The 16,383-nt window shown below is 37.6% G+C and overlaps 1 protein-coding gene across 1 annotated transcript in view; it reads left to right on the top strand.

Annotated features, from left to right (window-relative positions):
• Positions 1 to 16,040, top strand: part of WWC2 (WW and C2 domain containing 2) — a 176,177-nt gene extending 160,137 nt beyond the window's left edge. Inside the window, exons 18-23 of the mRNA XM_081332605.1 lie at positions 1,868 to 2,057; positions 4,600 to 4,761; positions 6,579 to 6,671; positions 9,482 to 9,724; positions 13,260 to 13,387; positions 15,757 to 16,040. Of these exons, the coding sequence (XP_081188731.1) occupies positions 1,868 to 2,057; positions 4,600 to 4,761; positions 6,579 to 6,671; positions 9,482 to 9,724; positions 13,260 to 13,387; positions 15,757 to 15,823 (883 nt within the window). The 3' untranslated portion in view covers positions 15,824 to 16,040. The remainder of the gene's footprint in view (positions 1 to 1,867; positions 2,058 to 4,599; positions 4,762 to 6,578; positions 6,672 to 9,481; positions 9,725 to 13,259; positions 13,388 to 15,756) is intronic.
• Positions 16,041 to 16,383: the final 343 nt, after the last annotated feature.

Here is a 16,383-nt window from a genome sequence, read left to right as displayed (position 1 = left end):
CAAATCAATGTTTGGGTTCTGTGTTCATAATTATTCTTCTTAAACAGGAGCCCAACAAGTAAGGAGAGCATGTATCTAGCTAGCAAAATATGGACCATATGGAAAAAGTATGAACTGGGAGTGTTTCCTACCTATATTTTGCTTTTGCTTTTGTTATTATGAGAGCGAGCAGTCCTTCCTTTATTTTTGATCAGAACAAAGATTCATATAGCAGCTTACTTCTGGTAAGTTTAAGCCGGGCGTGAAGGAAGTAGACTTTTCTTGCATCTTCTCTTCTAAGAAATGCTTATTATGCTTATTATGTGAATCACTTGTTTCTAAGCAACCTTTTGTTAGGCACAATTTAGACTGTGGAGAGTGCTTGGTACCTCACTCGTCTGAGCATCACGGGCACTCAGGGCCTTACTCATGCGAGCGTCATGAGCGCGAATGAGCGCATGGGGCCTCACTTACACCCTCATTTGCCCAAGTTCTTGGCCCCACTCACACGAGCAATGTGTGCTCGTGCTGCGCATGCATGCACCTGCCCCTCCCACAAAACCATGCCCTTTCCCCCCTCCCGCCAGCCCACCATCTGGAAAGATTGGGGAACTCTGTTCTAGTTCAGGGCTTTTCAAGCAGTGGTACAGGTACCACCTGTGGTACATTGGCATCTGGCAGGTGGTACACGACCATCCTAGAAAAGTGCTAGTGGTGGAGGGGAATGAGCTGAACCAGTGGCAGCACCGCACAAGCCTAAGCGAGAGATGGCTGGAGCTGCAGGGCTGTCAGGGCTCAGCAGAAGCGCCAGGATCAGTGCCAGGCTCCAGCTGGAGCTCGGTGCTAATCCTGGGACTTCTGCTGAGCCCAGAAGAAGCGCCGATCCGCTGGAATGTTGCAGCATCTCCAGGGTCTTGTGATTTACATTCAGATGCTTGGCAACTGATTCATATTTATGATAGTCACAGTGTCCCAGGGTCATGTGAAGTGACCAAAACCTGCTACAACCACCCAGCAGATGGGGGGAATAAAAACCAAACACCCTCACCCCACCCCACCCCCGCTGCCAGTCCTCAACAGAAATGCTCACAGCAATGAAAATCTCGGACAGGAGGAAGAGTGCTGCCAGGCGGGCAGGCACGTGTCTTGCTCAGCTGTGGCTTGGGGGGCACTTTTTTCAGTGCCATTATAACTTTGAACAGTCACTAAGCAAACTGTTGTAAGTTGAGGACTACCAGTACTTCATCACTTTTTTCTTTTTTTCTTTTTTGTTTTTTGGTCATGAAGTTTTTGACACCTTGCTAGGTGACTAGTGGTACTCGGATTTTGCCATATCCTAAAAGTGGTACAATGGGTGAAAAGGTTGAAAAGCCCTGTTCTAGTTGATTCAGTGTTTTGGTCCTTCCTTTTACTGTAAAGTTGTTTGAAAGGTGATTGACTTGTTGGGCTATAATTAGCCTTGTGAGATATTTCCACAGATGAAAGGATGCTCTGACTTTCTATCCATTCAGGATATTGTTGTTATTTTATCTATTTTCAATATCCATGAAATATCAGCTAAGTGATTATGTGGAGGAGAAAACTTACAGTGCTATATCTATCTCTAGAAATAACCTTGAATATCAAATTTACATTGAATTTTATGATGTTCTAACACAGTAAATTTATAACAGATCCTTCTGCTTTTTTCCAAGAAGAGAATACTGAAACCATAGAAATGTTTCAGTAGAAGTTTACCTCTGGCCAAAATAAATTGTTGATATTGTCACATTAACTGTATGAATATTAGTGATGAAGATTTTGGATTCTTCCCACATTAGGTTCCAAATATGCTGGTATTTTATTTTCCAAATACCTTAGTAAATTAAGGGTAGATTTGTTCTCATAGGATAGGAATACTGGCAGAAGTATCGAGAGAAATGAATGAAGAGAACAAAATTGAAGAGAACCAAGAAGACAAATGCACAGATAGCAAGAGAATGAGCTTTAATTTGGAACAGACAGGTAATACTGATCATGAGAAAGACACCAACTTTACAGAAGTAGATCTCAACAAAGAAATAATGTCCCCAATACTGGTGAGTATTTTAAATTATATTTCCTATATGGCCTAAAATGCCTTTTATAGTTGAGCCATAATATTTGTCATTGCAAATTTCTCAAAAGGTTTTCAGTTAAATTTACAAATTTAGTGTGGCATTTAGTACATGTAGTGATTTTGAATTGGTAGTTTACAGACTTGAAATTGTTTTTGTTGCATAGTACCAAAAAGAGAAGGAGCAAGGGAAAAAAATACTTAGTGCAGCCACAGAAAAATATTTAGCTTCCTAGTTAACATTTAATGCTTATTTGTTCGATAATTCATGTTTAATAATGGATGTTTTAAATATTTAATAAGTTATTTAATGTTTAAATTATACTAGTATACACACTTAATATTTTTATTTTTGCAACTGTTTTGAAGTTTTAATAACAAGGGCTGAGCTCTTAAAAAGAGTGCTAGAAGGGGGTTATATATGTGATGGATGAATCAGTTCATTTTCTATCCATGAATTATAAATTTGCATATGTTCATTTTTAAATCTGCTATGCCGTACTCCCTCTTTAAACTGCAATTTTTAAAAATAATCCATATAAAAATCTGTATTTGACTAAATACATATTTTATATGATTTGGGTTTTTTAAAAAATCTGGAATTTAGATCTACAATCTGACATTTAGAAAATTATGGAAATTGAAGGATTAGTACTTTTCAGTCCACTTATTTCACCAAAAATATGAATCAATTTGTTTCTCTTTAAGTGTACATTATTCAGGCATTCAGTATGCTAAAAGCCTAAATACTGATATTTAATCCAAGAAACATATTACAGGTAGTCTTTGACTTGTGACCACAAACGGGACCAGAATTTCTGTTGCTAAGTAAGACAGTGGTTAAGGGAGTCATGCTTAATTTTATGACCTTTTTCCCCACAGCTGTTAAGTGAATCACTGCAGTTAAGTAAATCATGCAATTGTTAAGAGAATCAGGCTTTCCCCGTTGACTTTGCATGTCAGAAATTGGCTAGGAAAATCGCAAATAAGGATCACATGACTCCAGGATTCTGTCATAAATAAATGTCGGTTGCCAAGTGTCCAAATGTCAGTTACATAACCATGAGAATGCTATGATAGTTGTAGGTATGAGGACCAGTTGTAAGTCACTTTTTCAGTGCTTTTATAACTTTGAACAGTCACTAAACAAATGATTGTAAGCTGAGGACTATATGTAAAAAACTTAAAATTTTGCTATCAATTTAAAAAATGTGCCCACCAATTAAACAATATATATGAAGATTTTTAAAAAACATTTATACAGTAACTATCGCTGGCAAATACCATTATAGGAAGAGATGTTCCCTTCTCTTAAATAAAGAAATAATTTCTAAGATGGTGCCTGGTTAGAAATACTAGAAGCCACAATTCCAATATTGTATAATTGTTAAGACATTGGATTTGGAATGGGAAAACTAGGAAACTGGATCTCCACTTCACACTCCTCAAACTTATTACTATCATGATGTATCCATAGTCACATGATCAAAATTCAATTGTCATAAATATATGCTTGGCATCTAGCATATATTTATGACAATTATGGTATTATGGGGTCATCACCATTTGCGACCTTCCCAGGGGTTTCCAATAAGCAAAGTCAATGGGGGAAACTATATTTGCTTTTTGACAGCATGGTTTGCTTAAAAATCATGGTGATTTGCTTAATGACCATGGCAAAAAAAATGTAAAATTGGGTGTGACTCACTTAACAACCGAATAGCTTAGGAGCATACGTTCTGGTCCAATTGAGGTTGCATGTCAAGGACCACCTGTATAATGGAAAACACTTGAAAAGTTTAGAATTCTAATTCAACAACTGAAAATTAGTTTAGTTGAGTTTTTTCTTTGGGAAAGGCTGTAGTCAAAAATAGAGTTCAAGTATTGATACAAATCCCTACCTTCAGTCCATGTATAGCTAGTAACGATTCTTCATGGAACCCTGCATAGTCATTGCCTGTTACTCTAGTCTACATGAAAACTCCAAGGTCCCATCCATCATGCCAATGACAAGAAATGTTGGAAATTTTAGTCAACAGCAGGGAGTCTACAGATGCCATACTATGATGTTGAACAAGACAGTCTCGTTGTTTTCCATGTTTTTATGTTTGTTTGCTAATAACTATTTTACCAGTATAATTTCATCACTTCTGAATAAGACACTGACATTCCTAAAAGTACAATAGTAATCACCATTTAAAAGAAAACCTAGTTTTAGTTTTAAATGGACAAGGGATTTGTTTGTTTAGAATGAACTCATTTTAAGAATCCTGAAAAGAGGTTTTTTTAGTATGTGGCGCTTTATCTAGTAAAATATACGATGTGTCCCAGATAAAAGAATCTCATTCTATTTTTGTGGAGAACTAAATGCCTGTTTACTTTTTATTTCTTAAGAAATTAATATATTTTGAGCCTTGGATTTTGGTTTGAATTTAGCTTATCTGTGTCATAAAGGCATAAATCGACAAGCTTGGTAAGCAGGTTTTGGTTTTCAACATTAGAAATGATGTATAATATATCCATAGGTTGATAGAGAAACAAATACAGAAGATAGGATTGAGTGTGTAGCTATACGACCCAAGGACAAAGCCAGCCTCAAGACTCAACAGCATCCCTTTGTCAGAAACAGCATGATAGTACGTTCGCAGACGTTCTCTCCAGGCGAGCGGAACCAGTACATCTGTAGGGTAAGATAAAGAGTGTTCTCAATGAACTCTTACTAACTAAAGACTCATTTAATTTCTTTGGCAGTGGCTCATTGCTGGCAGTGGGCCACCTCTAGAGAACTTAGTGTCCATCTGTCAGCTGTGAGGCTATGAAAATTATGGCTTTCACCTATAAAATAATGCATAACTTCTCAGCTATTTGGATGTTAGCATTTATCTCTTTGTATTAAGCTAGAATAAAGTTGTTGCAATTAACAATCCTTCACGCTTCCCCTCTTCCACTTACTGACATACAAACACATGGTTTGAACAGGATGCTAAGGCATGAATTGTTTAACCATGATTTACTGAAGACAATCACAATTGACTGTGTTTGCACTATATGCTACATTTAGTGGAATATATGAACCCAGTCATTCTTTCTCAATACTCATGTGTAGAATTGGCTTGCAGATGCCAAAACTATTTTTTCACTTTTTTCTCTGTTAATACCCATTTCAGTGCAAATATTTATATTCATTTTTATGTTTTATGACATTTCTAGCAGCATGTAATTTTTTAATTATGATTTGCAACATGAAAATAGCACTTATTTTAAGAATACTTTCCAAAAGAAGGAAGAAGGTTCAACAAATCAGACTCTATCTGCTTTTTAATTTCATGACAAAAATGAAATACTTCAAATAAAATTGCTGTGTGCATGTGAAATCTGAAACAATATGTTTACATGACAGGGACAAAATATCAAAAACTGTGCACATATGAGCCATCAAATAATCTGCTTTTTAGTATTTTCAACATTTATTTGCCCTCCAATGCAAAAGATGGTTCTTCATTGTAGTCTCTGTGAATCAATCCTATTGGTATCTGGGCTTGCACAGTGCTCTTTTGAGAATTTTCAAAAGCTGAAAGAGACTTGTGTATTTGTCTTCCATTGTCCTTTCAGTTTATCTTTAACTGCAGTAATGGTACCCCTTGAGGAGTTCTCTGACACTGTAACAGCAAATTTTTCTCCTGATACACACAACTACTTAAAGTACATGATCAAGACTTGACTCTCCTACCAGGCTGTTACAAAACAGAATGGGAGGAATTGATCATTTCATGACAGGGCTTCATAGTGAAATTAATCATCCAAACTCCCTTCAGTACCAGGATGATCAATCAATCTCAATCAAGATCTGTAAAAATAAAAAAAACAAATGTAAAAAGAAAAAGACAATCAAGGACAATCACTTTGTATGGTCTAATTCATCATTTCCTTCCATTCTAAGTCAGGAAGCCCATCATGCCCGTTGGTACAGATTTTCTGTATCAGCCTCCTGCCTTCTTTTATTTGTGCTTTCATTTATTTAATAATGGGAATCCTTGTTACACAAAAGGATTCTTTTTCCTCTTGGATCACTCACAAATTTTATTCCATACTGGAAGCAATTTGGGATTTATCTGGTATGTGTTCACACCAATCAGTCCAGTTGAAAAATAAAATTAGTAATGACAATACTCACTGCATATATCATCCCCTTGGGCCATGTCAATCCTAGATCATACCCTTCCAAGTAGGATGCCACATTGCTGCCATTAATAACACAAAAAACAGTACTGTTAACAGCAACTGCCTCATTAAAAATCAAGAAGTGAATGTTTTTCTGTATATTAAGTTATTGGTGTTTGGACTGTGACATTTTATCAATATTGCATTAATTATCTCTTATGCAAAATTGTAGTCAAATCCAATAGAATATGCAGTAGTTATTTTTGCTAGTTTTAATACCAGTAGCTTTTTTATTTTAGCTCTATCCACTCTGTTTCAATTACTGTCTGTTCTATTTTGACAGTTGAATAGAAGCGATAGTGATAGCTCAACATTGGCCAAAAGAACTCTCTTTGTGAGAAATTCCACAGAACGGCGGAGCTTGAGAGTCAAAAGGGTAGGTGTTGTTTGACCATTTATTATTCATTTCTTTATTTTTCTAAAATATGTTCAAATATATAATAAAGGTTTATTTATAAACCTAACTGCTATGCATGTTACACAGATTGGTGTGCATGCACATACAATCTCTTATTGAAGATGTAGATCATTATCTTGCCTATTCTCTTATTCCTAGATTGCATTCTGATAAACAAAAAACAAAGATTTATTTCTTTGAAAACAAGAAGTAGCAAAAATCTTTCTTGACACTGCATTTCTGCTTTTCTCAGAACTTTCATAGTAAAACTGTGGGCATCTAAAGGGTAGGAATGAGGTTGCAATATAGGATATGATCATAACTTGTGGTTAGTTTGCCACAACATACTTTCCAGTTGTTCCTGTATGTGGACATTTTTCTGGCAATCTCTTTCATAAATTTGACAATGCCACTTGATTTGTCAAGAAAATTTTGGGACTTGGACACTGAAAGCTGCTACATGCTAGTTCGGATCTTTGTCCAAGTTCACTATTGTTTACACTTTCTCTCCAGAGATATAGACTGGAATCTCTCCCAGCCTTACTTGGAGAGATTAAGGATTAAATCTAAGCATACAAAGCAAAGACTCTGCAATTGACTGTAAATCTTTTCATCAAATTATAAATTTAGCACAGCAGTCAGCGGCAAATTCTTTTTAGTTTAATTTGACTTTATAGTACAGTTCTGAGACCACCTGACTTCACCGCAAGACTGGACAATTTATAATTAAAAAGAATCATAAAGATAACTACATATATTAAAGAAATTGGGGTGGAGAGAAAAGTACATGACTAGAATTTTAACTTTCACATTGTTAATCAGACACTTTTTTTCATCAACCAACAAATTTATACTCTGTAGCTATTCTTAGAATTGTGTTTTGTTCCTGGAACTGTGGATGTTATGTCCTCTTACACATTTAATTAAAAAAGGGAGAGATTGTCTCAGATAGTGTCAGAGAAGAGGCCTGTCATTTCCTGTTCTAGTGACATAGCAGACCGGAGAGCTGCTACTAAGATTAATAGATCCATCTCAAACAAGATTTCTTTTTTTCAGATTGTAAAGCTAACATCCAGACAATTTGGTTGCAAATACATCCCGAGGAAACTGATATGTCCTCAAACAATGTTTTATTGATATAAATTTATGCTTAATTTCAATTACATGAAACCTTTCCTGATTAGTTAAAAGGCAAAATAAGCTAATCACTTTCACCACTATTAGGGAAAGAAAGGTGGGGTTTTTAACAAAAAAATAAATATGTTCCTTGTCTTTAACTCTGTAATGATGGATCTAGCATAAATTTACCCATTGGTTGACTTTCTTTTTAAAAAATGCAAGTGTTAATAGAATAGAACAGAATAGAATAGAAATTTTGTCACTTTAAATGTACACTAAATCAACATACATTAAAATGAAATTTTGTTGCATTCAGCTCTCAAAAAAAATACCTTTATGCATATACCTACACACATACACACACACACACACACACACACACACATATGACACAGAGAACATCACAGTTGAAATGCATACATCTACATGGCGAAAAGAACCAGTGCAGCTGCAGCCAAACAGGACACTGCCATTTTCATAACTTCATAACAGAATTCTTTACAGTACATGACAATATATGAATTTCTAAGCAGCCATGTACAGTATTATACAGCCAACATTAAGGGAGAAAAGTAATCCTGAAAAACCAAAATTTTCCTTCTTACTTAACACTATATATGCATACACCAGAACTTTCCCTCAATCTTTAATAAATTGCATAGCTGCTAGAGTTGCACTGCTAAATTGCAGTGTTCCCACTCATATTTCCCAAGGCAAAAACTATTCTAGGAGACTGGGTAGCAGACACAGAATTAATAAGAAAAGTCCTTTGGCCATTGTTTCATTTACTCCAGCATTCTGTTATGGAATGGCCCATGGAAAGCTTACAAGCTTGGACTGCAGGGCTGTAACTTGCTTTCTTGATAGTGTCCAACCAAATGCAGTTAAGGCATGCTGCTTAAGGATTCAGGAGGTAATAAAAAGCTATGCCTATTCATGGTCATTGATTGCATGATCCTGCATGATCCTGAATAATCCCTTTTAAAAAAACTTGACAATCTCCCACAACTGCTAGCAATGAATTCCAGTATAACCAAGACTTCTATAAAGTATTTTCCTCCTGTTGGTCCTGAATCTTCTCTGTAACATTATATAACATATTTTTTTCTTGCCTATAAATGAGCATAGTACTAGAGGCCTTACTTTGAGGGCAGATAGAACTCAGAATCTCTCAACTCTTGCCCTGCCATTTGCTATAGTAATGTATTTTACTTCCATGCATTTGCAAGATAGCTTTTTTAAAATGTTCACAATCTTAAAGTTGGCCTTTTAAAAAAATCTCAGTTAGAAATATTACAAGCTCCTATTTTTTCCCCCTGAGGAATACCCACTCATCATAGTTGTACCAAAATTGTTGTATTTTGATATTGAAATAAAGTTTAAAGATGTTGCAGAGTATATTTTTACTGTGTTATCTCATTTATGTTGCCTAAGGAAAATTGTATGACAGGTTCTTATCTTATAGGGATTCAAAAATATTCCAGTTCCATAAAAACAACTGCAGAATAGACACCCCTTGGAATTTAGTCAGCTGCAACTTCATTTGTACAAAAATAGTACCTTAATGCTCACAGCAAATTTGTTATGTTTGATAAGGGTGTTGGGCTATTCTCATACAGTGCATGTATTACATTATATTTCTTATTTTCTGGAATTCCTGACAACTATAGCCTACTTGCCAGTCCAACTTGCAGAGAGCAATGCGACAGCGCCTAGTCCGTACTTCACTTGACTTAGAGTTAGATCTTCAGGCATCCCGGACCCGACAGAGTCGCCTGAATGATGAACTACAGACACTTCGTGCTCTTAGGCAGAAGTTAGAAGAGATGAAAGCATCAGAGCAGACGGACCTCCCTCCATGTATTTTGGAGGATGAAAGATTCCAAAAGCTTTTGAGGCAAGCTGAAAAAGAGGTATGAACACAAAGCAAATGTATGGTGTATGATGTGTCTGCATGTACAGTTTTGACCATGTGTTCAAATAAAATTCAAATACTCAGAATGTCTACAATCTTTATATTATTGGTATCATTTTTTCCTACTACCAGCTACTGATTTACATGGAGTTTCAGTGGTTTTAAATGCTCAGAACTCAGTGGCTTGTTGTCCTAGGCGTTTAAACAAAATATTCAGAAAAATGAATACTGGTAATGTGCTAAAGCATTTTTTCCCATTCCATGCAGCCTGTAGTGTTTTTTTTTGCTGAGAACTTTCCTGTTTTTTTACTACTTCAGAACTTATCAGTATAGCTCAAATTATTGAGCCCAATATTCATGATGGTAATGTAATCTAATTTAATAACATTTGGGTATCAATAATCACAGAATTGCCTTAGGAAGATTAGTTTTAGATGTTACAGGGGCTTAGGAGGTTTCTATATTTAACCAAGAGGATAGCTACTTTTGGGATGGGGGGCATTTATTTCCATTTCGCCTTTAAGAAACTGCTTCTTAGTTTTTAAAAATATTTAAGAATATGGCAGAGCTGGTTATAAGACTGTTGCCTCCATGCTAAATATAGAAAAATCATGTTGCCTCAAATTTAGGAAAACCAGATAATTAAAGCTGGGTTTTTTATTAAACAACTTTCTACTTCTATAAATGACTAAATATCTACAAAATTCACAGGACATTTTAGATTCTTAAGCAATTTCATTATATTTATTTATCCAATTTACGTAGCTTCTCATATCACAAAATAATATACAATGGTGTACAATGAAGCTAAAACAATAAATATATAAAACAATTGTCATTATTGAATATTTAAAATGTTAAAAGTTAAAAAAATGGAGCTAAAACTAATAAATAATAGAGACAGGGATGTTAATAGAAATGCAGCTACCTCACTAGTTCATCCAACTCCTTGAAGTCCCCAGGTCTGCTGGCGTAATTTGAGGGACTTTCAGAAGCTCAGAAGAATAAGGCCAATCTCACCTCAGGGATGAAGATTCCACATAGTGGACACCATAGCAGAAATGATCCACTGCCAAGGGCCCATCAAATGTAGTTCCCTAGACAGTGGGGTATCATCAGCCCCATGGTGGCCTGTTGCCTTGTCCACACCTCATTTACTTTATGAGAAGAGGATCTCTGTTTTTAAAACGACTGGACCAGATTGGACCAGTGTACACACTCACAGGGCAACAGCTGTTTTAACATTTTCATGGTCGTATACAGCTCTGAATAGTTAAAAAGCATTCATGTAGTGCCATCTTCAGTTGTAATATATTTACAGAAGCAAGCCTGCCAAGGAAATATTGTACATTGTCCTCTGCTGGCAAAAGCTTGCTTAATAAGAGATTTGCCTTTCTGGCAGGAAAAGGAATATATAAATTTTTGCTGATATAATTAAAGTCTGTTTGACATATAGGCGATACAGAACACAGGTAGTCCTCAACTTACAACTATAATTGGGTTCAGAATTTCCATTGCTATACAAGGCAGTTGTTAAATGAATTGCGCCTGATTTGATGACCTTTTTTGCCATAGTGCTTAAGAGAATCACTGCAGTTGTTAAGTGAACCCATTTTCCATCATTTACTAGGCTTGTTGGAAGCCAGCTGAAAAGGTCACAAATGGTGAGCATATAATCCTGGAATAGTGCAACTATCGTAAATACATGGCAGTTGCCAAGCACCCAAATTTTGATCATGTGACTGGGGATTCTGCAACATCAGTATAATAATAATAATAATAATTTAATTTGTATACCGCCCTTCTCCCGAGGGACTCAGGGCGGTGAACAGGGCAATACATAGTAAAAAACCGAATACAGTATGAGAATTGGTTGTAAGTCACATTTTTCAGAGCCTTTGTAACTTTGAATGGTCACTAAACAAATAGATGTAACTTGAGAACTACCTGTACAATTCTATATTCTATATTCAATAGTTTAAAAAGTGTCTCTTCCCCCACCCACCCCCAATATCCTCATGTCTTGAAACCTAGACTGGATTTTTGTTTCTTTAGCAAAAAATTTACCCTGTTCCATGCCAGACTGGCTTGTTTGGAAAGAAACAAATAAAGAAATAATAATTCACTGACAAGACTTCATCAATATGAAATTATTCCTATACTGCACTGATGATCTCCACAATCATCTTAGGTCAAAGACCCAGTGAAATAAGGTTGTTTTCATGTGTTGTAAAAAAAAAGGAAAATAGAGCCTCAAGATCCTATGACAGAAGCAAGTTCCATAAAATGGGGGGGGGATGTCCACCGCCCATTTATGTTATGAGGAGTCTCTCTTTGTAAACGACCAGACCAGATTGGAAATGCCCATGATAGCACAACAAGATCTGTTTTAAATGTTTTCCTGGTCATGTACTGCTCTGAATAGTTCAAAAGCATTCATATGGTGCCCTCTTCAGTTGTGATATGTTTACAGGAGCAGGCCTAGCATAGAAGTACTGTACCTATTACAATTCCAAAGTCAGTAAACACTTTAAAGACTTTAATATATTATATATAAAAAGTTAAGGAAAGTATTAAAGCAGTGGAGTACTCTATTAACACAAAAAGGGGAGTTTAACGAAACCACTCAATATCAGAGGAAGCAAATAAATGAAATATAATTTAGACTGTGTATTATATACTTCAAATTGTCAGGAAAAAACTTAAACCCTTGGCTAAAAACTGATTATAAAATTCCAGTTGTACTTTTTTTCTTAGCTCATCTAAAGGGTAATTAGATAGCTTATAGGGCCGTGTGGCGAACCTATGGTACACGTGCCACAGGTGGCTTGCGGAGCCCTCTCTGTGGGCACACGCGCTGTTGCCCCAGTCATAGGCCTTCAGCTGGGTTTTATAAAACCTTTTCACTTTAGGCTTCTGCCACCATGTGCCAAAAAAAAAGGTTCAATCAATCAATCAATTTCAACTTCTCACGGAAAAAAAAGATCTCACAAAGTTGGAATTGATTGATTGAACTTTTTAGTCCCACCCAGTCTGCCATTATCACTGCAGCCACGCCCACACAATGGGCCACACCCACACAATGGGCCACGCCTACCCGACACCCATCGATACATAAGTGGGTTTTGGGCACTCAGTCTCTGAAAGGTTCACCATCCCTGTTATAGGGTATACAAAGCCCCTTTGGCATGCAAGGTTTTTTGTGACCTGCTGTCTTTTTTAGATGCTGTTAATCTTTCTACCAGTGCTATTAAGAAGGGTTGGCATGTTAACAGAGCTTCTATTTGGGACATCACTTTCTGGTGTACAAACATTAGCCCACAGATTACAGTGCCATTAAAGAAACTGTCAAGAATTAGGTAGACCTTTTCATTCATTCAACATCTTAATTAAATCAGACCAAAGTCATTTGAATTGCAGTGGCAAGATGCCTTTCCTTTTATTTGTGCTGAAGATGGTTTGCAAGGTGCTCACTTAAGTCCTCTATCATATTATGAGTTATTAAATGTGGCTTGTAATGTTTTTTCCATTAGGCTGAACAGTCAAAGGACAAAAAGAAACAGGGATTAAATGTAGAAAAACTGATGAGGAAAGCTTCAAAAGACGTGTGCCGACTACGAGAGCAAAGCCAGAAAGTGCCACTACAGGTGCAGTCTTTCAGGTGAAGAGAATTTATATCTCTATGAGCTTTGTAAAACTGTTCAGCAGTTCTAAATATTCTAATAATGGATCTTCCATCTTGGAGACAGCCTGCTGCTGAAGAGGCTGAAGTTGGCAGGAAAGTAATATTTTCCATTAGAAAACAGAAAAAGGCTGAAATGAACTTCTTATGTCAGATAGATGTCTTTAGAGGATCAGTGACCTGCAGTTGGCCTACCACAAGACTGTTCCTTTCCATCTGACCATGGGGCTGTGTGTGTCCATGGCCATTTCTGCTTCGGCTACAACAGAGAAGAGTTGGGTTGTTTTGTTTTTTGTCTCAAAAAATACTGACCTTGTATAACTCCTTCTATGATGTCACTAGTCCCATTGATAAGCTGCATCTGGGAAATAGTCCACTGTCTGGTCATTTCCCCACTCAGAATTTGGTCTGGTTGTCCCCATGAAAAGTTACAATGGCACTGAAAAAAGTGCCACCCAAACCACAGCTGAGCAATACACCAGCCTGCCCACCCAGCAGCGCTCTTCCTCCTGTCCAAGGTTTTCATTGTTGTGAGCATTTCTGTTGAGGATTGGCAGCGGGGGTGGTGTGATGTGGGGTTTGGTTTTTATTCTCCCCCCCCACTCTTCTGGGTGGTTGCAGCAGGTTTTGGTCACTTCACATGACCCTGGGACACTGTGACAGTCATAAATATGAATCAGTTGCCAAACATCTGAATGTAAATCACAAGACCCTGGGGATGCTGCAACATTCCAGCTGATCGGTGCTTCTTTTGGGCTCAGCAGATATGCTGGGATCAGTGCCAAGCTCCAGCTGGAGCCTGGCATTGATCCAGGCACTTCCGCTGAGCCCTGGCAGCCCTGCAGCTCCAGCTGTCTCACTTAGGCTTGTGCAGTGCTGCCACCGGTTCAGCTCATTCCCCTCCCCCACTACCACTTTTCTAGGATGGCCACGTACCACCTGCCAGGTGCCAATGTACCACAGGTGGTACCCGTACCACTGGTTGAAAAGCCCTGATCTAGGCTACCCAAAATTCTTCTGCCTATTACAATCTTAATGCTACTACCTGCCTCTCCTTTCCCCAATTCCACTTCCCCTCAACCCCACCATTCTTGGCCAATGAACCCATCTAAGCACTGTCATTCCCCACCATAGATCCTAGTAACTCCTTCCAGGCGTGTAGTAGTCAGAGATGCTCACCTTACCATCCATTTCTACATCTGCATTGCTCTCTTCCCATTTCCAACAAACCCATTCCCAAGTGGGTGGTTGATCATGCCTGCCAACACTCCCAGTTTCCCAGGAAAAAAAAACACCAGCAAGACCACTTCAGTGAACAGGAGCCTGGGCCACATCCCAGACAGCAAAATACCTGAGCACTGTCAGGGCTCAAGTTAATGACTCAAGCTGTATCTGTTCCAGTTGCCTCAGCTCTCTCCAGCCATATGTCAGGTTTCCACTCTGCACTGCTTCTTGCTGGAAGGGGCTTAGTGGCATTGCTGCACTGGGTCTACTCTGTTCTTATGCATAAAGATAGACACTCTAGCCCAGGGGTAGGCAACCTCGGCTCTTTTATGACTCATGGACTTCAACTCCCAGAATTCCTGAGTCAGCTATGCTATGCTGACTCAGGAATTCTGGGAGTTGAAGTCCATGAGTCATAAAAGAGCCGAGGTTGCCTCCCCCTGCTCTAGCCAAACCTTGCCTTAATTACCAGCTAGCACAAACAGAAACCTGATGCCAGTTAAGATGACAAGAAACACCACCACCACCACTACATTCCAAATGTTGCCTAAGTGCTTAACAGAATCCAGTGAGGTGAGTAATGAATCTGCTGGATTGTATGTCTCATTGCACCCTCTTCTATATTCACTTCCCTGGTTACTAAGTGCCTCCTGCCTCCATCTCTTCTGTTTCCTTGGAATGCAACACTCTTGTAGTCATCCTCTCATCCTCTTCATCCGTCCAATCTACAAAGCATACTTAAATCTCCCAAAATAAATCCCAACTCTTGCTGTGTAATCAGTATTTATGTTCTTATTCACTTTGTTGTTTTCCAGGTAGAGAAGCTATGGATGCCCTTGGTAGAAGAAGGGCACACTGTGTCTCCCATAACTTTTTAAACTACTTAAGTGGCCTATCGCAAAATAAATATTTTTACAGAAATATCATTTGAGCACTGCCCTACTTGAACTCAGTTAAATTGTATTTCTAATAATGGTATATTAAAAGCTTAAGGATTTGCTATATAGTGCTTTGATGCAAATTGTCATTTGCTTCTTCTTTCTGTTATCTTCTAGTGTTGGAGTCTATTATATATTGTTCTACATTTAAATGCATTTTTGTTTCCCCTTATATTTATTTTTAAGGGAGAAGATGGCATACTTCACAAGAGCGAAAATAAGCATACCAGCTCTACCAGCTGATGATGTCTAGCAATATTTTGCATCATAAGTTGTTTTTTTTTAAGTGAATGCTTTTATATTATTGTTCTACAGTCTTTTAAAGACATCTTTTTGAATTCAATTGTAGATATTGTTTATAAAATATAGTACACTACGCTCTAATGTAACATTTCAGACATGCAAACTATTCCCTCTGTCTTTTCTCTAAAAATGTGTTCGATACACCAATGAGGCTAATTTTGTACCATTTGTATATGTAAGAACAAAGGAAATCTTATTATGTATATCTCATTGAACTGCACTGCTGCTCTATATCATGCAATATGTTCAATATGTTTCATTTCCCCTGCTTATTTTTTTTCACAAGGACAGACTGAAAACGGCTGTTGAGCCATCTAATTGGTTTTGAATAAAGAGTGGTGGTACTACTACTACTAGTAGTAGTAGTAGTGTGTACATAGCTTTCAGGAAATGTGAGTCCTCTTCCATGCCAGCAAGTCTGTCTAGTGTAGGGGTCCCCAACCCCTGGTCCGTGGACCAGCACCGGGCTACAACATGCCAACAGTTGGGCTGCACAAACAAGCAAAGCCC

Source organism: Vipera berus, assembly GCF_964194415.1.
Source record: "Vipera berus genome assembly, chromosome: 7".
Classification (NCBI taxonomy): domain Eukaryota; kingdom Metazoa; phylum Chordata; class Lepidosauria; order Squamata; family Viperidae; genus Vipera; species Vipera berus.
Note: the sequence above shows the minus strand (reverse complement) of the source record. Positions and strands in the feature narration are given on the sequence as shown.